This window comes from Schistocerca cancellata, chromosome 1 (assembly GCF_023864275.1).
Source record: "Schistocerca cancellata isolate TAMUIC-IGC-003103 chromosome 1, iqSchCanc2.1, whole genome shotgun sequence".
NCBI classification, from domain to species: Eukaryota; Metazoa; Arthropoda; class Insecta; order Orthoptera; family Acrididae; genus Schistocerca; species Schistocerca cancellata.
The window spans coordinates 1,084,120,057-1,084,144,268 of NC_064626.1; the positions used below are offsets into that span (position 1 = coordinate 1,084,120,057).

General features: G+C 41.6%; 1 protein-coding gene across 2 annotated transcripts in view; it reads right to left on the reverse strand.

The window, feature by feature from the left end:
• Nucleotides 1-24,212, reverse strand: part of LOC126162976 (phospholipase B1, membrane-associated-like) — a 368,462-nt gene that overhangs the window by 61,869 nt on the left and 282,381 nt on the right. The window contains exon 8 of one of the 2 annotated variants that reach the window (XM_049919836.1): nt 13,562-14,014. The exons of the other annotated variant lie outside the window; for it this stretch is intronic. Within the exon in view, the coding sequence (XP_049775793.1) occupies nt 13,851-14,014 (164 nt within the window). The 3' untranslated portion in view covers nt 13,562-13,850. Of the gene's footprint in view, nt 1-13,561; nt 14,015-24,212 lie in introns of those variants that run through there. 2 annotated transcript variants of the gene reach the window in all.

The following is a 24,212-nucleotide window of genomic DNA, read 5'->3' on the forward strand; positions in this document are numbered from 1 at the left end:
CTTTTCCCTGCTTCTGCATATCATTCTTGTCACAAACGTGGATGCATGCATTGTTAAGCTGATTGTGCAATAGTTCTCACACTTCTCTCACATATCATATTTATATCAATGATATGCCGTCTAGTATTACTGGTAACTCCAAAATATTTCTGTTTGCTGATGACACTACCTTGGTAGCAAAGGATGTCGTTTCAACATTGGCTCTGTTTCAAATAGTGCTGTTCATGACCTAAGCTCATGACTTGTACAAAATGAACTAACGCTAAATCACAGTAAGACTCGGTTTTTACAGTTTCTAACACACAATTCAACAAAACCTGACGTTTTAATTTCACAGAATGGGCATGTTATTAATGAAACCGAACAGTTCAAATGTCTGGGTGTTCAGATAGATCGTAATCTGTCGTGTAAAGCCCACGTACAGGATCTTGTTCAAAGACGTAATGCTGCCATTTTTACTGTTCGAAAGGTATCTGAAGTGAGTGATTGTTCGACACGAAAGTCAGTCTACTTTGCTTATTTTCATTCGCTTATGTCGTATGGTATTATATTTTGGGGTTACTCTTCCCATTCTAAAACGATATTTTCGGCTCAGAAACTGGCGATTCGGGCAAAAAGTGGTGTAAATTCACGAACCTCTTGTCGACTCCTGTTCACGAGTCTGGGTATTCTGACATTGGCCTCTCAATATATATATTCTTTACTGTCATTTCTTGTTAACAATATTAGCTTATCTCCAAGAATAAGCAACTTCCACTCAGTTAATACTCGGCAGAAATCAAGCCTGCATTTGAATCGGACTTCCTTAACTCTTGTGCGGAATGGTATCCATTTTCAGTAAGCTACCACTCGAATTTCAATCGGAACTGAAGAGTTTCCTCATGAGTCACTCCTTCTATTCTGTCGAGAAGTTCCTTCAAAAATTAAGCTGATTCTTGTTGTATTGTTGATTGCGTTTACTTAAACTTATAGAGTGACTGTTTTCGGGTTCATAAACATTTTATTTTTATCTGTTATTACTTTTATGTTGTAATTTTATTTACTGACACGTTCCAACACCTTGGAGACTTGCTCCTCAATTTGGTCCTACGGAAATTGACGGGTAAATTAAAAAAAAAAATGAAACTCGTCGGCTCTTGTTATTTTGGGAATTGTGTGGATGATGTTTTTTCTGAAAGTGTGCTATATATCGCCAGATTCGTACATTCTACAGACCAATGTAAATAGCCGTTTTTATCTATCCCTTCTACCTTTTCGACCTTAAGTGTTCCAGAGCGCATTTAAATTCTAATAGTGTATCCCATATCTCTTCTATTTCGGCTCCTGTTTATTTTATCACGTGATCAGACAAGTCTGGCGCCTCACAGAAGCCTTCAATGTACTTTTTCCACCTGTCTGCTCTCTTCTCTGCATTTAACAGGCGAATTCTCGTTTAACTCTTAATGTTAAAACCGTTAATTTCTCCATGGTCGTTTTGACTTTACTATATGCTGAGTCAGTCCTTCCCACAATCATTCGTTCTTCGGTTTCTTCACATTCTCCATGCTGCCATTTCGCTTCACCGCACTTCTTATTTATTTAATTCCTTAGTTATTTGTACTTCTGAATTTCCGTGGACATGTTTGTACTTCCTCCTTTCATCGATCAGCTGAAGTGTTTGATCTATAACCATGGTTTCTTCGCGATTACCTCCTCCTTACACACGTTTCTCTTTCCAGTTTCTGTGATTGACGTTTTTAGAGATGTCCACACATCTTCAACCTGTCTACCGGGCTATTCATTATCGCGGTATCTGTAGCCTCAGACAGCTTTAAGCGTATGTCTTTATTCCATAATATTTCTGTATCCCAAATCTTTGCACATTGATTCTTCCTGATTTCCTGTCATGTGACGAACAAAGTAACGAAACTGCTCCAACGAGATGAATCGGAACGACGAATTTCAGGACAGAGGAGAAAAATTCATGTGACAACGAAATAGTATGTCCATGTCAAGAGGTCACGATTTTTTCTGCGTTACAGCAATCCCGATTTGAGTTTTCTACGTTTCCCCGAATTATTCCGGATGACACCGTCTCCTTTTCTTCTCCATGATTAAATTCGACGCTATTTCTTTTAGTCACTGTGTATATACAATGCCACAGTTCCATGTTTTATTGCCGCTTTTTGTATGGTTTTGGATACATTGTAACATTTCCTGCGATTTTGTGTCACTGACGCATAAGACCAATAAAATCAATGTAATCAATTAAAATAACGATGTTAAGAGGAAGGAATTGGAGAAAGTACCAGAAGAGGAACGTTAGACTAAGTTTTTAAAGATACGTCCCGCACGAAGTATCATTGCCTTATGCCACAACATGAACCATAAACAACAAGATCTATGTAAACTCAGTACATATTGTCTTACCTACAGCCACAGTTTGACATTCTCACAAAAAAGTGTATTTGTCCTTGATTTTTCAAACCAAACGATAGCAGAATTTAGCCTCTCTGAATCCCCAATCAGCTGCAACCTTCCACAGAGAGCTAAAATATTGTTATCTAGACAGTACTCTCAGAGATTTGTTTTCTCTCAGGTTTGAGTCACCGCCGCCGCCTCTCCTTAGTCACATATAATCGGAGCTCTGAAACAGTTTTAAGTCACCCTGAGAATACTCCTGGCAGCTCTCCAAGTGCTAAATCTGGCAGCGTTGTACAGCTTGATATTTATTTCATCGCGCGGCTGTTAATTTCGCACTTGAGTCTGTAGTTTTCTTCCTCGTTTTACATATATGTCTGCAGGCAGCTGTAGGAAAAGTCAAGCAGTAACTCAGTAGAAATTACAGAGGCGGCAGTACCGTTGTAAATGCCCTCCGCACACGTGTTGTGCAGTGTTCAGTATCACTTTTCTTATTTGCATATCTGTGATACCACGATAATGAAATTGCTGGCTGTCAAAGGCCCCAAAAAAGTTAATTTTTCTTTCCTCAAGGCGTGGTAAGATTAAGTGCCACATCATTCCATCTCCAAGAAAAGTACCTCTGTCGAAACATCGAAGTCACATCAATGAAGTAACCTGTAGTACCTGTAGTATTCGAAAAATGATGTATTAGGTAGCCAACTACGAATAAGACTGTGTAGATGAAAATAAAATTCTAAGATCAACACAATTTTTAAAAATTCTAAGCGTGAACCTAATTCCACAGCAGCTAAATGAACACACCTTGTCGAGAGCATGTAACAGAGACAGAGGAAGCGGGGCACAGTGACCACAAAACACACTTGCTTCTTTTTTCAGCTACAGTAGCTAGAATATAAAGGTCAAACAAGCTCCACGAGTCGCGTAATTACATTAGTTGATCCCATAATTTTTTTCTCTTTGCCCTCACTTTGTCAGTTTTAGTATAAATACTGGAAAAGTAAAGCTGTTTCTCTTGTGCCCATGTGCATCATAACGGGGCAAAGGGAGCAGTTGCTTGGGGCACCATGATTATACACGTGGAAAGGTAAATTATCCATTAAAAACTTCTTTTCCAATAATTAACGCAATTATTTCATCATTAGACACGAATTTTCACATTTTTACTGAACATTATAATGACACAAAGAGACTGGGAAGGCCAGAAACTTATTAAACTGGATAGTACCTCCAACAGGCTGGGGCTCCGGTAATTTAATTAAATTTTCTCATCATGAGAGAAGTGAGAGGCGATGTGTTATAAATTTTAAAAGCTATTGACAAGCCAAGATCGCTAATTTCTTTTTAAAATCAAGTCAACTGGTTTCAATTGTCTCAGCTGTCATCATCCGGTAATAAAACATGTTCATTTTACGCTGAACTTCATGCATAATATGTCAATTGGATAGACTTCAGCACATTATAAACATTTATCATCGTCTAAACATTTCCAATCACACAACACATTGTCCAAAAGGCTTGTTTAGTATGTGTCCAGCATATGTAAACAGATGTGCTATGGTGTACCATACTTGTATGATTTAACAAGCACCTGTAATCAATATGTATATGCACATTGCCTTTTGGATAAGGTGCTGCGTGTTTTTAAATATTTTAGCGATGACAGATGTTTATAATGTGCTGAGATTTATCGACTTGACACCTTGTGCATGAGGTTCAGAGTAAAATGAACATGTTTTATTACAAAAAAAGTGTAATGCCTGAAGATGATAGCTAACACCGTTGAAACTGGTTGTCTTGAATAAAAAAAAACATTTTGTGCTATCTTGGCTTTTGAATGGTTTTCGATAGTTTACACACAGTGTCACTAAAAAGGGTGTCCACTTTCTGTGGATTTTTCGGCATTATGAAATGGTTCTCACTTTTATATGATTTCTTCAGTACGACTCTTTTGCGGCTTTTTTCTCATTGTCGGTAGAACTGATCATGGAAACCAAGTGCCGAAACGGAATCTGTTTGTGCAGCGACTTCACTTTCACCACTACATAAACATTTTTTTTTGGGGGGGGGGGGGGGGATCATCAGTGAGTAGTGTGAATATATCGTGCTTTTAATCGCTACTAAAAGTGTCTATGCCATCGTCTGTGTCATCTTACTCAATTTGCATTTCTGCATCAGAGTCATAGGTTTCAAAAACAAGTTGTGTTTTGGCGCTGGCTGTCTGCTTCACAGAAATGGCATCTCTTGCGATTCCCTTGGCTTTCTTTTGCTTTTCTTCTATAAATTCCGGTTTTTTCTGGGGTGTCTGTCAAGATTTGTGTTTCGCTCTTTTCCTTCTGGCAGATGAACATTTCTTTGCTAATGCCTTTGGAAATGTACTAATTTCTTGAGGTGTGAGAGACGTGTATGGTGCTCTACTGGTGTTGTCTCTTAAAGGGTCGGGTGCAGCATTTTCTTGCCCTTTCCTGGACATATCGAAGGTTGATAGAACACTTACATTATCGTCTTTATGATTAATTGCATCGCAGTTCCCTTTACCATTTTATTCAGTTGTTTCACTCAGCGTTACAGAAGAAGACAGGGATTCTTGTTCTGTAAAATACACTCCTGGAAATTGAAATAAGAACACCGTGAATTCATTGTCCCAGGAAGGGGAAACTTTATTGACACATTCCTGGGGTCAGATACATCACATGATCACACTGACAGAACCACAGGCACATAGACACAGGCAACAGAGCATGCACAATGTCGGCACTAGTACAGTGTATATCCACCTTTCGCAGCAATGCAGGCTGCTATTCTCCCATGGAGACGATCGTAGAGATGCTGGATGTAGTCCTGTGGAACGGCTTGCCATGCCATTTCCACCTGGCGCCTCAGTTGGACCAGCGTTCGTGCTGGACGTGTAGACCGCTTCAACCAGTCCCAAACATGCTCAATGGGGGACAGATCCGGAGATCTTGCTGGCCAGGGTTGTTGACTTACACCTTCTAGAGCACGTTGGGTGGCACGGGATACATGCGGACGTGCATTGTCCTGTTGGAACAGCAAGTTCCCTTGCCGGTCTAGGAATGGTAGAACGATGGGTTCGATGACGGTTTGGATGTACCGTGCACTATTCAGTGTCCCCTCGACGATCACCAGTGGTGTACGGCCAGTGTAGGAGATCGCTCCCCACACCATGATGCCGGGTGTTGGCCCTGTGTGCCTCGGTCGTATGCAGTCCTGATTGTGGCGCTCACCTGCACGGCGCCAAACACGCATACGACCATCATTGGCACCAAGGCAGAAGCGACTCTCATCGCTGAAGACGACACGTCTCCATTCGTCCCTCCATTCACGCCTGTCGCGACACCACTGGAGGCGGGCTGCACGATGTTGGGGCGTGAGCGGAAGACGGCCTAACGGTGTGCGGGACCGTAGCCCAGCTTCATGGAGACGGTTGCGAATGGTCCTCGCCGATACCCCAGGAGCAACAGTGCCCCTAATTTGCTGGGAAGTGGCGGTGCGGTCCCCTACGGCACTGCGTAGGATCCTACGGTCTTGGCGTGCATCCGTGCGTCGCTGCGGTCCGGTCCCAGGTCGACGGCCCGTGCACCTTCCGCCGACCACTGGCGACAACATCGATGTACTGTGGAGACCTCACGCCCCACGTGTTGAGCAATTCGGCGGTACGTCCACTCGGCCTCCCACTATACGCCCTCGCTCAAAGTCCGTCAACTGCACATACGGTTCACGTCCACGCTGTCGCGGGATAAGAACACAGAGCAATAATTGTAATGATACCGAGCGAGGTGGCGAAGTGGCTAGCACACTGGACTCGCATTCGGGAGGACGACGGTTCAATCCCGCGCCCAGCCATCTTGATTTAGGTTTTCCGTGATTTCCCTAAATCACTCCAGGCAAATGCCGGGATGGTTCCTCTGAAAGGGCACGGCCGACTTCCTTCCCCATCCTTCCCTAATCCGATGAGACAGATGACCACGCTGTCTGGTCTCCTTCCCCACAACAACCCAACCCAATTGTAATGATAGCAGTGCACTGCGCCCCATGCATAAGACATGCTAAACGTATAATATTACAAGTACGTGTATAATAAATTTTAGTGCTTCAATATCATTTCTAAAATTTTGACTTTCCTGGACGATAAGTTATTTCAGTAGAAATGTTTTCATTTAATGTAAATTATGGAAGAAACGAGGTTCAAACTCACATCCAATGTTTTGCCGGAACTGCAGCGAGAGTCCATCTTGAAAAATCATCTGGTGTTACAACATGTGAGCATCTTCCCTTGATGAAGTTATGTTACGCTGTATATGAAAACTAGGTTACGTGCTATTCTGTTGTATTTTTGGTGTAGGAATTAATTACTATAGGTGACTGCTCTGTGATCATTAATCTAACATTGATCCCTTTTGTGACTACGGTTTTTCATATTGCATGTCTATAACGTTTATAGTTCTTTTTTTTAATACTAGCTGTTATCCGCCGTTGCGCTTGCATTTCAGTAGTGTTGTTATGATGAAGGACGTAGAGTAGACTAAGCTCCCTCCCTCTCCCCCTTTACTGCCACAACAATGCACAACGACAGGCTAGGTGCAGAGTCGGTGTCGAGTGGTGAGCATTACACAACGTATTCATTGCTTTCATGATTTTTAACATGGTTTCTGTTCCCTGATCTACAAAAATAAGTTTCACTCCTCAATGCAACCTCTTAGGAATCGATTTCCTTTCTTTCTTACTTTATAAAATAGCTTAATGGTTAGACCATTTCCATACCAAATTTCATCAAAAGCGGTTCAATGGTTTAGTCGTAAAAACGCAACATACTTTCGCATTTAATGATTTTAGTATGGAATTATGGATGAAACCCATTGAGTGTATGCATTGTGTTCATTAATTTGAATCGTGTTACGTAGAAAGTATCAACCAACAAAAGCATTGTAACAAACAGGACAAAGTTCAAAAGTGAAAGAGTACATCTTTTCAAAGAATAACTATTTTCAGCAATTCGCGTGATATTCTTCGAATCATTGAATGTCTTTTTCTACATAATTTCTAGAGTAGCTTACATTCTTCCTCAGATTTCAGGTTTTTTAGATACGAATTTGAATCGAAATCGGTTCTGTGGTTTAGTCCTAAAAAGAAACAGGTGGAATTACTTCCGCATTGATAGTAATAGTATGAGTATGGGTTATCACCTTTTATGGATTTATAAGTTTTTATAAAAGTTCTGGAGGAGTTTCTTTTATTTACAATTAAACATTATTAAGCATTCTCTGGAATTGTCTGCTCCGGTATTTTTTATTGCGTCTGATTTATCTGTTTGCATGTTTTATGAGTTTGTCAAAATTTTCAGTTTTCATGTACAGACAATTTCATGCACTGAAAAAATGGTAAAATTGCATCTTCTTACAAGGTCGTGTGCACGTCAAGTGGCGGAAGCGAGGTGCTTGTTGTAAACTGGGTGCACTAATGCACGTTTTGTTAGGTCTTCTGGTACCTGTGGAAGTCGTCATTCTAATTGTTACGTACTAATGTTAAACCTGACGGCAAGAAACTAGTGTAAATTTTGCAGAGTCCGGGACAGCCACTGTCTCTACTTGCAGCATTACAACGGAAACTATTCGCGACGACTGCACGCTACAACTCAGCTCTTGCAAACGTGCAGTCCTTACCGGCCCACTTCACTGAGTCCAGATGCACATTTCAGAACCGCAGCTTTCGTGTCGTGTTGCTGTCGGAAGAGGAGGAGATTAGTGTTTAACGTCCCGTCGACATTGAGGTCATTAGAGACGGACTACTACTGTCGGAGTCGTGGCTCAAGCAGAGTATCCCTTCCAGTTCTGTGAGCCTCGATGACTACGAGGTTCTGAGACATGACAGGTATAACAGACGAAGCGGCGGCGTGGCTGCTTATATACTAGTATACTTACTCCCCAATGTGGCGCTCACGTCCAAAAAACGAGGACAAACAACCCGAATATATGTTAACTGAAATTAAATCCCTCAACAGAAAGTGTTTCATCTGTGTAACATACAATCCACCCAACGCTGTAGAGCCCTCTAGCTACGAATCAGCATTCCCAGCTCTTGAATCATTGTATTAGCATGTAACTGTAACTGGAGACGTGCCCATAAATTTTATAAGCAACAGCCCTGCAGTTTCAAATTGCAAGTTGTAAGTAGGCTGTTTAGGTTTTTATGTTGGTAACGCCACGTAGCGCTCTATATGAAAACCACTGACTGTGCTGTGTGAAGTCTGTGGCTGGTTGGCATTGTTGGAATAGTAGTTATTGTAGTGTTGGTCAGTTGGATGTGAACAGCGCGTAGCGTTGCGCAGTTGGAGGTAAGCCCCCAGCAGTGGTGGATGTGGGGAGAGAAATGGCGGAGTTTTGAGATCGGATGATCTGGACGTGTGTCCATCAGAGACAGTAAATTTGTAAGACTGGATGTCATGAACTGATATATATATATATTATGACTTTTGAACACTATTAAGGTAAATACATTGATTGTTCTCTATCAAAATCTTTCATTTCCTAACTATGTCTATCAGTGCCTTCAGTAGTTAGAATCTTTTATTTCGCTGGCAGTAGTGGCGCTCGCTGTATTGCAGTAGTTTGAGTAACGAAGATTTTTGTGAGGTAAGTGATTCATGAAAGGTATAGGTTATTGTCAGTCAGGACCATTCTTTTGTAAGGATTATTGAAAGTCAGATTGCGTTGCGAGAAAAACATTGTGTGTCAGTTTAGTGTTGATCAGAACAAGTAAAGAGAGAAAAGTTTGAGTACGTTCAGTTCTGCTCAGTTGTTTGAAAATCAAATAACGTAAGAGGTTGATTAACACAGTAATTCATATATTTTTTCTACGGGGATGTTTCAAGTGTATACTTTTCTGCTCGAATCTCACACTGTTTGCACCTGAGCCAACTTATCATACCGTAGACACATTTTCGCTACCAAGTCTCCAAACAGACTAATTCGCACTGACCGAATTTCTGGATCTGTCTTATCTGGTCTTGAAGTAATACTCAAGAATTATTCGTTACAATGTCCAAAGAACAAACCTCAAGTGGTCACTTTTAGAGATTTTAAGCGCTTGATTAAATCTGAACATACAGCTGACGCCTATGATGTCTCTTGGTAGGGAATGACAGAAAATAACTTTGACTAGTTTATGGGGTACCTAATTTCACTGGAGAGTGGATAATTTGTACAACAAACACGCTCCGATAAAAACTGTACGAGTCAGGAAAAACCATCACCATGGCTTACTGATTATCCCGACCTCCTTATGAGTATCTGAGACGCAGCGCACAGGTATCATAAAAGGAACCATCCACCGAGAACCGTGCCTCCTACAAGAGACTACACAACCGAGTTAGTTAGTCGGTGAGAGATGCAAAACTCAGATACGCCCACTCTTTACTTACAACTTTCACAGGCCCTCCTTCTTGTGGAAAAATGTACGAGGGCAAACCTCAATCTGCAGCTGAACCTCTCCTTTCTGTTGAATATCTGAATGTGTATTTCACCACGCCTACTTCCCTATTTGACCATCGCTCAAGGACGCAAACCATCGAACCCCTTGAAGTATCTGGAACTGATACAAACGAAACATTTTTTCTACAGCCGGTAATCCTTAATACTGACAGGAAGACAAATGCGCGAATTCCTTCTGCAGCAGCAGGATGTGACATTATTACAATGCAAATGATCAATTTCCTCCTCAGTCCATTATTGCTCATAATAACGGACATTTTAACCATTCTCTGACCTCCAGTATCTTCCTAATAGTCTGGGAAATGGAATTCATAAAACGTCTATTCAAAAAGGATAAGCTATGGACAAAAATAGGCGACTCTTACGTGCTTCTTTGCATTCCAGTAAACCCTTCGACACCGTCGACTTCGACATTTTGAAATGTGACGGCCCCTTCTATCCGTCCACTTTCGTTGGAAGGCCCGTGAGGCACTTTCCCATTTTTTTTCGTAATTCAACATCCAAATAGTTAATTGTTAGTTAATAAAATAAATCAAACAATAATTTACATGTGGTCACCTCATTTCTGTTATGGAATACAAGGTATGAGTCGATGACTGAGCTCACCGTAGCTGCATGTCAGGGGACTTTCACCGGTGAGGGTATGTATTCCCTTTCCCCATACTACGTTTCGTTTGCTGCAAGCAACGGCTGCATTCGTCCGAGGCAGGGCCAGGGGTCGCATGACGTATAGAGCTGGGGACCTTCCCGGAAGGAAGCGAGGGCAGTACATGAAAGTGACGAAGTGTCTCACAGTCCATCTCTTATGTTGCCCCTTTCTGTGTTTCTAGAAGCTACGTTTTTTTTGCTGTACGGCGAGTGCCCGCACTGCTTGGTTTTCATTTGTTTTCTGACAACTCCATCAAGTGGACGAGTTTGTGATCCCGGACTCAACGTCAATGTTGTGTTATGTAATTAATAACGTTGTGTTTCAGCGAATGGTACAGTGTAATACATTTTTGAATAGGTGTTTAGGAGACGAAATGAATTACCGAATAAAAAATACAGGGTTCCATTTAAAAAAGTCATACCGCTGTTCATATCTTTTAAAAAACAAAGCTACAACGAAGGCAATCATGCTGATTGATGTTCCCCTGACGACTAAAGAACATTTGTTTGAAACATTTTATAATTTGCATCTGGACTAACAGTTAGTTAGGGTGGTCAAAATAAATTGGGCACCCTGTATATAAGCTGTATGTAAACTGTGTTACAGACACCATCAGAGGTAAATTAACGAGTTGTTTTGTGGCAAGGATTATGTTTTGATACATCGCTAAATATCTGTATGAGACAAGGTAAGAAATAAGCTCTTTAATTTATTAATTCAAGTATCTTCACCCTTTTGTTTTCGGGAAGTGGTAGTGTACGGACGTATGCTTCGAACCGTCGTATCAGCATTGTTAAAAATTTGTATTTTAACCGTTCATTAAAAGTATTACAAAAAATTATTAGAAAAGCAATATTTATTCGCGTGGTTACAAGGTCAACTCCTATCTGTTCTTCACTTCATTCGCCGTCGAAATCCTGCATCAAGAGTCCAGTGCACACAAGAACAACTCACGCGGTATCCGGAGGAGCGTTCCTGCATCGACATTGTCACAGTCAAGACTAAACACAATGGAATTAATCTGAAGATCGACAATTCCAATGGTTGAAGCGATTATCTGGTACCGCACACTACTGGAAGCAGCAGTACGTAATGTAAATTATGCTTATTGACATTGAATGTAACGTTGTTAAAGGTCTGTTGATAATGGTATCAAGATTGTGCACATATTCATAAATTACCTTCAAAATTGTTTTCAGTTATTCTTTCAAGTCAGTTTTTTCCAATAATTCACGCAATTATTAATCCATTTCCATTTTCACATACCTATTCAGTGATCATACCTTAACTTCCTTCCCCAGCTCACATATTTTTAAGAGGTTATCACATAATTTCTGCAGCAATTGAATTTATGTGAAATTAGTCACCTCGTTATGATATGTAGGAGGGCCAAAGTAAATCAGCGTTCAGTATCTTTGCGTCACATTATCAATGGGCATCCTCTTAAGGATTGTGTATATCAGAATTCTACCGTTTTGATGTTCACAAATATAAATCAGTCAGCCCTAAACCGGACCCTCACAGCGTAACATCAAATTATACTTGCTAAACTGAAAAGTCAAAACATTTCTTCAAGTGTTGTAGAATGGTTCCCCTCCTACCTTACATGCCGCCAACTTTGTGTAATGCTCGGAACAACGGTTCACAATGGAAGAATGTAGTATCAGGAGTCCAACAAGGATCATTCCTGGGCCCGTTACATTTCTCATGATCTCCCATTGCGAATGTCATTTACACGCTGATAACCTTCAGTTATATCTAAACGTAAATCCAAGAAATATGCACATAGCCATCCAGAACATAAATGCTGACTTACTTGCTTTATCAGAATGAGCAAAGAACATGATACTTCTAAAGTTACACGAGAGTACTAGATAAATTACAGTACTGATACAACTAAGCAACCTCATGACGTTCTAGAGAAACAAACCGATCGGGACAAAATAAGTAAGTATCGGTACAGCTGTGCTATTTCCCACTAATCATAATATTAGAATAAATCAGATATGGAGCTCAGAATGATGAAGATTACCTGGAAGTTCCTATGTATCAGTACAGCTCTGGTATTTCCAACTAAACATAATATTAGCATAAATTAGCTGTGGACCTCAGAATGATGATGATTACCTTGAAGTTCCTATTTTTCTCACACCTACCTTTCCCACCGGTACGGTACTGAATTCTTGAAACACAGTCAAGAACTTAATGAAGACCTACCAAGATCACGCCAGTTGCCATATGACAATCTGTACGTTTTCTGTTAATTGTTTGAAATTAAAAAGACGTTATTATGTCAATTCGGAATCAGTACTGTACTTCGTCGGTACCTGGATTGGAAAGGGATACCGCTTTGTCTCATAAAATTATACGAAAGTAACGACGTTGTTGGCTGATCATAACTACTTCTTGTGTGAGTAATATATCTTGGCTACAAAAAATGTATAATTTCAGTGTATTTTCTAGCTTGTCTGCTCGATTTAGCTACACAAATGCTGTATTGGCTCAAGAAGAGTGTGTTTATTAGTGTAAAATGTACGACTTTAAAACCAAATCAAACAGCTTTAGTTTTATTATTGTTTATTTTTACCTCTCTTTCTCCACTATTTTGTTTCTAACTTGTAACTATACGTTCATTCGTTATAACTATATCGAAATCGAGCTTCAAACACTTCCACGAGCAAATATGTTTTCGCGATTTCATGCTACAGCTATAGCTCAGACTGTGTTTATTTATGTTCGGTTGTGATAAAAGCTTACTTAAATGTACGCTTCAAAAATCGTCGTAATAATCATCTAAGGGTATACTAATATTCGTAATTAAAGGAAAGGAAAAGGTAAATTATGTTCACTGGGGAATTACCCGTGTGACAGTGACCACAAGGTTACCACAGTCGTGTACTAGGTATATGAAATCACTGAAAGACGCATGATTATTGCATACGCAATAAACAAGAGGCACACCACGACATATCTTTAAATAATATTATATACATTTGTTATTTTTTTACATGTTTACAGCAGTGTCTGGAAATAGAAAAGATGCGTAATTACGAGATCGGGTGGGAGACCAACTTGCGAGAACAAGCGCAATACCGTACATTCACATTAACTGTGCAGTCCAAAGCAGGCCTGAGTGAGTGACGGAGGCTACGGAAACAAGGGAATAAAAGTGAAAAGGAAGCCGAGCATATGACGGTAATGGCACAGCCGAACGGCCTTCCTTCCCAATCAGAAATGCAGTCGAAGTTCTTCAATTGACTCCGAAGGGCACTTCCTGTCTGCGGAGACGGATGCTACCACTGCCGGCCCGTGCGCAGGAAGGTCCTGGAGTTGCTGGCGGTGAAGATGAAGGGCGCGTCCTCGGTGGGGCAGCGGAAGTCCTCGAAGACGCGCCGCAGGCCGCGCTCCGACTTGTTGCCCACGGGCTCCAGCATGTTGTTCCACAGCATGTTGGCACCTGCGACACAACAGCACAGCGGCGGGTCAGCCGTGGCCGAATGGGGGTCACACTGCGCATGCGCCGCACGTCCGGGACTACAGCATTGGCAGCCGGGCGTGCTCTTCCTGTTGTCGCCCGGACAGGAGGCGCGCGCCGCATCGTGGATTGCTCACCCGTGACCATAGGCCACGCAGTGATCCTGGGCCCTTAGCAGAACTTCCAACGTTCCATCCTCCTCCCCTCCCTCCCATGGAAAAATACCTTTCTGTAATTTCTTCTAAACAGTCAGAGGGAATTTTCTAATTTGTACGATAGACTTCTTAAAAATGTAGAGTTATTGAAAAATATTGGGCAACGGCCTTGCCGCAGTGGTTACACCGGTTCCCGTGAGACCACCGAAGTTAAGCGCTGTCGGGTGTGGCCAGCTACTCGACCGAATAGCAGCGGCTTCGGTCAAGAATACGATCATATCGACCGGAAGAGCGGTGTGCTGACCCCACGCCCCTCCTATCCGCATCCTCCTTGGAGGATGCCACAGCGGTCAGATGGTCCCGGTAGGCCACTCGTGGCCTGACGACGGAGTGCTTATTCAAAAATATTACGAGGGTAATCCCAAAAGGAAAGTTCCCTATTTTTTTATAAGTACATAGACCTGGTTATTTCTAAAGTTGTTTACATCAGTTTACAGTTTGAGAGTTTAGCTATTTTTCGACATTATCACCATTTCTAGAATGAGATTTTCACTCTGCAGCGGAGTGTGCGCTGATATGAAACTTCCTGGCAGATTAAAACTGTGTGCCCGACCGAGACTCGAACTCGGGACCTTTCCCATTCGTGGGCAAGTGCTCTACCATCTGAGCTACCGAAGCACGACTCAGGCTCGGTCCTCACAGCTTCACTTCTGCCAGTATCTCGTCTCCTACTTTACAGAAGCTCTTCTGGTTCGAAGCGTCTACAAAAGTGCATCGACAGAAATGGTGATTAAGTCGAAAAATACCTAAATGTCCAAGCTGTAGACTGATGTAAACCAGGGTAGAAATAAACAGGTCTATGTAGTTGTAAAACAATACGAGACCTTACTTTTGGTATTACCCTCGTACTAAAGCTATATAGATGGAAAATATTACAGACATAAAATTAAAAGTATTATTGGAGAAAATACATTCATGTTGAGAAAAAAAACAGAACACCTTGAACGGCTAGAGATAGGAAGTTCACATTCACAGGCTATGCTCATTAGTATGTTCAGCAGAAATGATTAGCATTTGAACAACTTCGGCCGGCGAGTTCAAGGGCAGCATCAATATCGCCGCACAACACCACCTACCGGTAAAATGTGGCTATAGTTCTCGTTGTCGCAATGCACCGAAGGTAATGGATCAGTCTGACTTGAACAGACGTGCAGGATGCCTCGCAGACGTATGCGTGAATAACGAGTGAGAAAGAGGGCGGATTATTGGCATGAAAGAATGTGATGAATACGTCCGGGAAAATGCTGCTTGGGTGGGACGAAGTGTTTCGACGGAGCAACGGATGTGTGCAGAATGAGTCACGGAAGGCCGTAGAACATGACGAGATGGGCCACGTTACACCAACCAGACCATCGCCGAGAAAATAGGCGCCTCATCCGAATGTCATTCCAGGACAGATCTGCGTCCTCCTCGGCTCTGCAGCAACAGTGGAACACATCGTTCACTATCAGGGGTGACAGTCCGTCGCCGTTTATTACGATACGGGTTACGTGAGCGTCGTCCGCTTGTCCGTCTGCCTTTGGCGAAAGTGCAGAAACATGCTAAACGATAATGGTGTACGGAACGACGTCACTAGGAACATGAATTGAGTCAGATAGTCTTTTCGGACAAATTCAGATTCTGTTTGTTTGAAATTGATGGCCGTATTTTGGTCGCCGCCAGACCAGGAAGAGGCATCGCAGTCACTGAATTTCCACATAACATAAAGTGCCAACTCAGGTCTTTATAGTGAAGAGTGCTAGTGGGTACAACCATAAATCACAGTTACTGCGGCCGGCCGGAGTGGCGTGCGGTTGTAGGCGCTACTGTCTGGAACCGCGCTGCCGCTACGGTCGCAGGTTCGAATCCTGCCTCGGGCATGGATGTGTGTGATGTCCTTAGGTTAGTCAGGTTTAAGTAGTTCTAAGTTCTAGAGGACTGATGACCTCAGAAATTAAGTCCCATAGTGCTCAGAGCCATTTGAACCATTTTTGAACAGTTGGTGCATTTCCGGTGCACTGTGACTTCCGTGATCTGTGTGAATGACGTCCTGCGACACAATGTCATACCCTTTTTGCACAACGTCTCCGACGTCATTTTTCAGCAAAACAATGCAAGAGCAAAATTGGTAGTTCACCCTAAATAACGAAAAGTGTGACGTCATCCACATGAGTGCTAAAAGGAACACTATAAATCAGTCTAATCTAAAAGCCGTAAATTCAACTAAATACCTAGGTATTACAATTACGAACAATTTAAATTGAAGCGAACACATAGAAAATGTTGTGGAGAAGGCTAGCCAAAGATTACGTTTTATTGGCAGGGCACTTGGAAAATCTAACAGATCTACTAAGGAGACTGCCTACACTACGCTCGTCGCTCCTCTTTTAGAATACTGCTGCACGGTGTGGGATCCTTACCAGATAGGACTGACGGTGTACATCGAAAAAGTTCAAAGAAAGGCAGCACGTTTTGTATTATCGCGAAATATGGGAGAGAGAGTCACTGAAATGATACAGGATTTGGCCTGGGCATCATTAAAAGAAAGGCGTTGTTCGTTGCGACGGAATCTTCTCACGAAATTCCAGTCACGAAGTTTCTCCTTCGAATGCGAAAATATTTTATTGACACCGAACTTCATAGGTAGAAACGATCAGCACGATAAAATAAGGGAAAGCAGAGCACGTACTTAAAGATATAGGTGTTCTTTCTTTCCGCGTGCTATACGGGATTGGAGTAATAGAGAATTGTGAAGGTGGTTCTATGAACCCTCTGCCAGTCATTTAAATGTGATTTGCAGAGTATAGATGTAGATGTAGATGAGCACATGTTGCTGCACGAACATATGCCTTCTTGGTGTCACAGGGTGTCAGCCTTGCTCGCCAGATCACCAGTCTTGTTACCAATCAAAACTGGGTATGGTGAAACTCTGGGTGCAGCACTGCGACCCAGTGCCAACCACCACACATGATCTTTGAAACCAGGCGAATGCAGAATGGATGGTAACACCACAGGACGCCATTCGTGCCTTATACGCGTCGATGCCGTCACGCATGGAACAAGTTGTCAGGACTCATGGAGGAGCCTGTGCCTGCTAGACAGCAGGGCAGATTCTGCACTAAGGTGTAGTGAAGCAAATTAAAACACTTAATAAAAGCAAGTCTTCTGGTCCAGACTGTATACCAATTAGATTTCTTTCGGAGTATGCTGATGCATTAGCTCCATACTTAACAATCATATACAACCGTTCGCTCGACGAAAGATCCGTACCCAAAGACTGGAAAGTTGCGCTGGACACACCAATTTTTAAGAAATGTAGTAAGAGTAAACCAGCAAATCACAGGCCCACATCGTTAACGTCGATATGCAGCAGGATCTTACAACATATATATAGTGTTCGAACATAATGAATTACCTCGAAGAAAACGGTCTATTGACACACAGTCAACATGAGTTTAGAAAACGTCTTTGTGTGAAACACAACTAGCTCTTTATTCATATGAAGTGTTGAGTACTATTGACAAGGATTTCAGATCGATTACATACTCCTGGATTTCTGGAAGTTCATTTGACACTGTACCACACAAGCAGCTCGTAGTTAAATTGCGTGCTTATGGAATATCGTTTCAGTTATGTGACTGTATTTGTGATTTCCTGTCCGAGAAGTCACAGTTCGTAGTTACTGACGGAAAGTGATCGAGTAAAACAGAAGTGATTTTTGGCGTTCCCAAAGGTAGCGATATAAGCCCTTTGCTGTTCAGTATCTATATAAACGATTTGGGAGACAATCTGAGCAGCTGTCTTTGGTTGTTTGCAGATGACGCTGTCGTTTAGCGACTAATAAAGTCATCAGAAGATCAAAACAAACTGCAAAAAGATTTAGAAAAGATACCTGAATGATGCGAAAAGTGGCAGTTGACCCTAAATAACGGAAAGTGTGAGGTCATCCACTTGAGTGCCAGAAGGAACTCGTTAAACTTCGGTTACACGATAAATCAGTCTAATCCAAAAGCCGTAAATTCAACTAAATACCTAGGTATTACAATTACGAACAACTTAAACTGGAAGGGACACATAAAAACTGTTGTGGGGAAGGCTAACCAAAGGCTGCGTTTTATTGGCATGACAGTTAGAAAATGAAACAAACGTACTAAGGAGACTGCCTACACTACGTTTGTCCGTCCTCTTTTAGAATACTGCTGCGCGGTGTGGGATCCTTACCAGATAGGACTGACAGAGTACATCGAAAAAGTTCAAAGAAAGGCAGCACGTTTTGTATTAGCGCGAAACATGGGAGAGAGTGTCACAGAAATGCTACAGGATTTGGGCTGGAAATCGTTAAAAGAAGGGCGTTTATCGTTGCGACGGAATCTTCTCACGAAATTCCGATGTCCAAGTTTCTCCTTCGAATGCGATAATATTTTGTTGACACCGCCCTACATAAGGAGAAACGATCACCACGATAAAATAAGGGAAAGCAGAGCACGTACTTAAAGATATAGATGTTCTTTCTTTCCGCGCGCTATACGAGATTGGAATAAAAGAGCATTGTGGAAGTGGTTCGATGAACCCTCTGCCAGGCACTTAAATTTGATTTGCAGAGTATCTATGTAGATATAGATGAGCACATGTTGCTGCACGAACAAATGCCTCCTTGGTGTAACAGGACGTCAGGCTTTTCCCCTGGCTCGCCATATCACCAGACTTGTCGCTAGTCAAAACTGGATATGGTGAAACGATGGTTGCAGCACTGTGACCCAGTGCCAACAGAAACTTTGGAACCAGGTGAATGCAGAATGGATGGCCACACCACAGGACGCCTTTCCTACCTTATACGCGTCGATGCCATCACCCATGGAACAAGTTATCAGGACTCATGGAGGACCCTGTGCCTGTTAGACAGCAGGAAAGTTTCTGAACCGAGGTGACTGAAATGCTAATCATTTCTGCAGCACATACAAATGCACATTCGTTTGAATATCATTTGTCCTATCTCTAGTCTTTCAAGGTGTTCTGTTTTTTCTGAACGTGAATGTAAATTACAAACTGTACATATTTTCTAGAAGAATTAAAACAAAATCTAATTGTACGTGGCAGGTACTGTAAATTGATTTTATCGTGATTTGTATTATAAAACAGATTTTATTTGCTGTTATTAAATTATTAGCACTGTATGAATTATTAATCTATATAGATAAAAATGTAAAAGTCTGTTCAGAATCGTATACCTCCGAAAATACTTCATTGACTGCGTTGAAATTTTGACACAATTTTGCACTCTGTTACAGGTATGATTTTAGGTATATATTATTTAATATGTGGTGCACAGGGAGTTCGAAAATTCCAGTTACAGACTTTTGCATTTGCAGAAGGGAGTTAGTAGATAATATTTTGAATAGGAACCCGTGTCCTTAAACGTGCCGTTTACGTTCTACGACTGTTTCAGTTCAGATGTGTAACGCTGCTGAGAGAAACAGAAAACTGCCAGTGTAACTTGTTCTGGTGTGCAACAGGGTAGACAAGATGACCAGTTCTTGTAAGCTTTGCCACTGAATCGCCGTCAGGAAATGTGGTTTCGGCATGATGGGGCACAACCTCACTCGTCACGTGCGGTTCGGAGACATCTCAACAGACGATGTGGTGGGCTATGGATAGGTCGACATGGTCCAACTACTTGGCCTCCTCGATCGCTGGATTTAACTCCTATGGACTATGTGGTGTCACCGCCAGACACCACACTTGCTAGGTGGTAGCTTTAAATCGGCCGCGGTCCATTAGTACATGTCGGACCCGCGTGTCGCCACTGTCAGTAATTGCAGACCGAGCGCCACCACAAGGCAGGTCTAAAGAGACGTACTAGGACTCGGCCCAGTTGTACGACGACTTTGCTAGCGACTACACTGACGAAGCCTTTCTCTCATTAGCCGAGAGATAGTTAGAATAGCCTTCAGCTAAGTCCATGGCTACGACCTAGCAAGGCGCCATTAACCATTTCTAGAGAGAGTCTCACTTATATCATCCAGAATGCTGTATACAAATGATGGATTAATGTTAAGTATTCCAGTAGCTACGTACTTTTCTTTATAGCATTCATTGCGTATCCTGTTTCAGACCTAACGCCAGCCGGCGTGTGTAAACGCGTGCCTTTCGGTTACCCGTCACTGTGGACTGGCTGTCTTGTCAGTCCACTACAGACTACCTCTTACGTAGTCATATTCGAAGTTTAATTTGCGAGATCCCTGTAGAGACAGAGGAAGATCTGACGGTAAGAGATCAGGCAGCTGCACTAGAAACTGAAAAGACATGGGGTGAGACGGAGAGTGTGTACCAGAACATGCTTCGTAGATACAATGTCAGTAACAACGCTGATGGTCGCCACATCGAGCCACCGTTGTAATGCATCAGTACTGATCTGCACGAACAGCACTCTGGATTATTTTTTTATTTTGGACTAATGTAAACACGTAAAGTTTACGTGTTAATACAAACAAATGTGCGCAAGTGATAAATGAATGTTTCGCCATGTTTCCTTTCGAACTGTTTCCTAATAATTGTACTATGTCACGCTTAATTCAATTCTCAAGTATAAGTAAATGAGTTAAACATCTGAACTGAAACCGTCGTAGACACGATAGGCCACGTTTCCGGACATAGGTATCTGTACAAAATACTATGTACTTACGCATAGGTGCCTATTAAAATACTATGTGCTTACACCCGTCTACGAGTACTAGACGTTTGCAACGACAATTTCCGAACAACATGTGTAACAAATATACCTTTTTGAGATGTTTTGTAACAATGTTCCCTTATTATTAAATATATAAAAAATATATATTATACATATTAAAAATTAGGTTTACGAAAACACATACGTATTCCAATACAAGGGTGAGTCAAAATTTCCAAACATTCGGTCAGAAACTTTCAGAGATTGCGATTAGGAACCACTGCATTCGAATACTTTGTTTCCATATACCGGTTGGAACACCATCTGGTGTGTAAGTAAGATACATGTTACAAAAGGAGAAATGTTATAAATGTTCAGAATCATTAATCTCCGAAAGTTCCCGGCCGATTTTATTTGAAATTTTGACACAACGTTGAATTCTAATGCGGGTGTGCTTTTAAGTACCTACTTAATTAATAGATGTGCATTACATATATATAAAGGGAACCATTGTTACCAAAAATTTCGAATGTGCCTTTCCGTTGTACTTCGAATTTTTATACGTTACTCTAATGAATGTTCAGACACATACAAATTACACACCTTTTTTAATAATTAAAAACACATTTAAAGTATACAACAGGGAAACGTTGTTAGCAAACAGGAAATTTGTATTTATGGCTTATTGGTTTATGATTAGAATACTACTAAAGAATCTGAATTTCCATTAACGGTAAGCAAGGTTCAAGGCAGAGAGAGGAGGGTTGAGATGCACAGAAAGGTGGAACGAAAAGGACATAGAAAACGGGGAGACAGACACATATAGGGGTCAGGAAGAGATGGAGGAAAGGGGGGGGGGAAGATGGACAGAGAAAGTGAGAGGAGGTGATTGACAGTAAGTGTGGAAGGAGGAGGAGATGAACAAAGGAAAGGGGGAGAGGGAGTTGGACAGACAGGACAGTGAAGGAGGTTAGAAAGTATATCCAGTCTCCATACATTTTAGGAACGTGTGCTTTCTCTTTTCTTTCTTTTCCATTTAATCATATTGAGCAACAGCAAATCGTAGTCGGGTACAGCTACTAGAAAATAAAAGGAAAAGGGCTGCATTTAAGTGTTTAGAATAAATTCCTTTCCAATAATTCTTTTCTTTTTATAATTGTACTTTCCATTTCCTTGCTTTCAGCGCAGCAGTGTCTATAATAATGTCACTGAGGTCAAATTTAGCATTTGTATTCTATCGACAAGATAGCTGAATGTGAGGCTATTTCCTCTATACTCGAACTTAAGCAGCTTTTTATCTTCTCTAATTTGCTGAAAGTGTACTGAAATTATAAACATCCTGAAAGTTATTCGAGGGTTCAGATAAGCGTCTCGTAACCCATCCTAAGGAAAATAAAGTAGTTCAAAACGAGAAAATGCTAATATGTGTCAGTACTCTTCATCGACTATTTCTACTGGAATTCGAAAACAGCTAATTCGTTAACTAACTCTGATGTATCGATATTTTTATTCTGTTTGGCACCAAAACCTGCTGCACACTTTTCAAAATCAGATACAGAACTCTCATTTAACACTTTCCTGACAGGAAATTAACGTAAAGTTACACTTAATAATTATTTCCATTTAACTTATTATTACGCCAATGTTTCTAAGCAGTCTAGCTTAAACAGTTTGATCCAACTCCTCAGTTGTCAAAAGTCTGAAAAAATAGGAAACCTTCGGTTAAATGGCATATTATTAGATCCGTGGCCGACCTTTGACGTCCTACATTAATGCATCGAAACAACAGCAAATCTCCATTGTTGAACGTGAGCAGCTGTAAGAAACAAGTTCATTGATGTCACACAACCCAAATAACCCCTGTTCTGAAGTAGTCTTTTTTTGAGTGCTTTTTACAGCGTGAGTTTTTAGTGTCGTGTAGAGGGAAAAGCTTATAGCATACGGGAACACGTGCCCCTCACGGTTAATTCTTAAATCGTCTTCCTCTTTTTATTTTTTATTTTTTTTTTTTACTAGTCAAGTTTTTGCACTCCTCTGTGTCTGCGCCCTTGTTGGGTGTCTATCTCCTCCTGGAGTCTATGGATACAGTCGCTATATTCGTTACAAAATTCCTACGTGTTTCTAGAGACCTTTTGCTGTGATTTTACTGGCAGTAGATTTAGCTTTGAGGACTGGAACGCGAACGCCTTCGCAGGTACCACGTCTAAGTTGTGTATGGCTGTGAGACTGTTGACAGTAAATTAGGTCGTTTCTTCGGCTTGGCGGAGGTTTCAGACTTTTTTTATAGCCATCGCAGAACATGTCGAAATGCAGCTCACATTCTCTCTTTTATTGCTACGTCATACAGAATTAACGACGAGCCCCAAATGACACTTTATTCACACTAGCACGCGGATTGCAGCGACAGTTTACAGCACAAAGTAAATATTGATGCAGTATACTTGTAATACATCTATCCTCAGTTCCAAAAAGGCCACCCCTCACCCTGCTGTACTAATTAATCATAGTAGGTGATCACCATTCGTCTGTGGACAAAGAATACTAATCAAACTACATCCAGTTTTACATGGCAGAACGACTGTTGTTGACTCTGAAGAAAGCCGCCATGATATATGAATCAAAATACATTAGCAGAAAAGAAGAAATACTGGTCTCTGAACTAGAAGAGAGGAGTTGGATCCCCCTCAAACAGTTTGGGCTGTAACACAGAGCAGCAGTCAGTGACAGCTGCCAATTCTCCAGTACGTTCTCCTGGCTGCACAGTAACACGCCAAAGTGCGGATACGAGGACACCTTGAGTCAGTCCACGGTTCTGAACAGCCGATGGTACTGGGAAATAATATAGTGGAAGACTTCTCCACAGTTATCTCGCCGAATGTTGCACTATGTTAAACTGCATCCGAAATATCCAAGAACATAGTGGAGCAGCGGTTAGTATGTGCCGGCAGTTAGTAACGGTCACCTGGTATTTCTCGGGTTTTCTGCAAAACTGCGGACGCATGCAGTGCTTGAAATAAAGCGCAGACAGCATTCCGCTATTTGCTACAATTTTACTGATTTAGCTACTTAGTTTGTGTTGCTAGTAAATGTTATTTGAGTGTCACAGAAGGTGAACTTTGCAATCCTCAACATAGTCTCTACTTTTTGCGGTAATAAGTAATATTGTCGCACTAGTATTCATATTTAAGTAGTTTAATATAGAATGTACCATAAAAATGAAATTCCGTCCATTCGAGAGGCTTCCTGTTACCGGCATGTTTTAATGTGCCATGGCAGTCGGGTAGCACGGGCTACACCAGACTCGGGTGGGCCATGC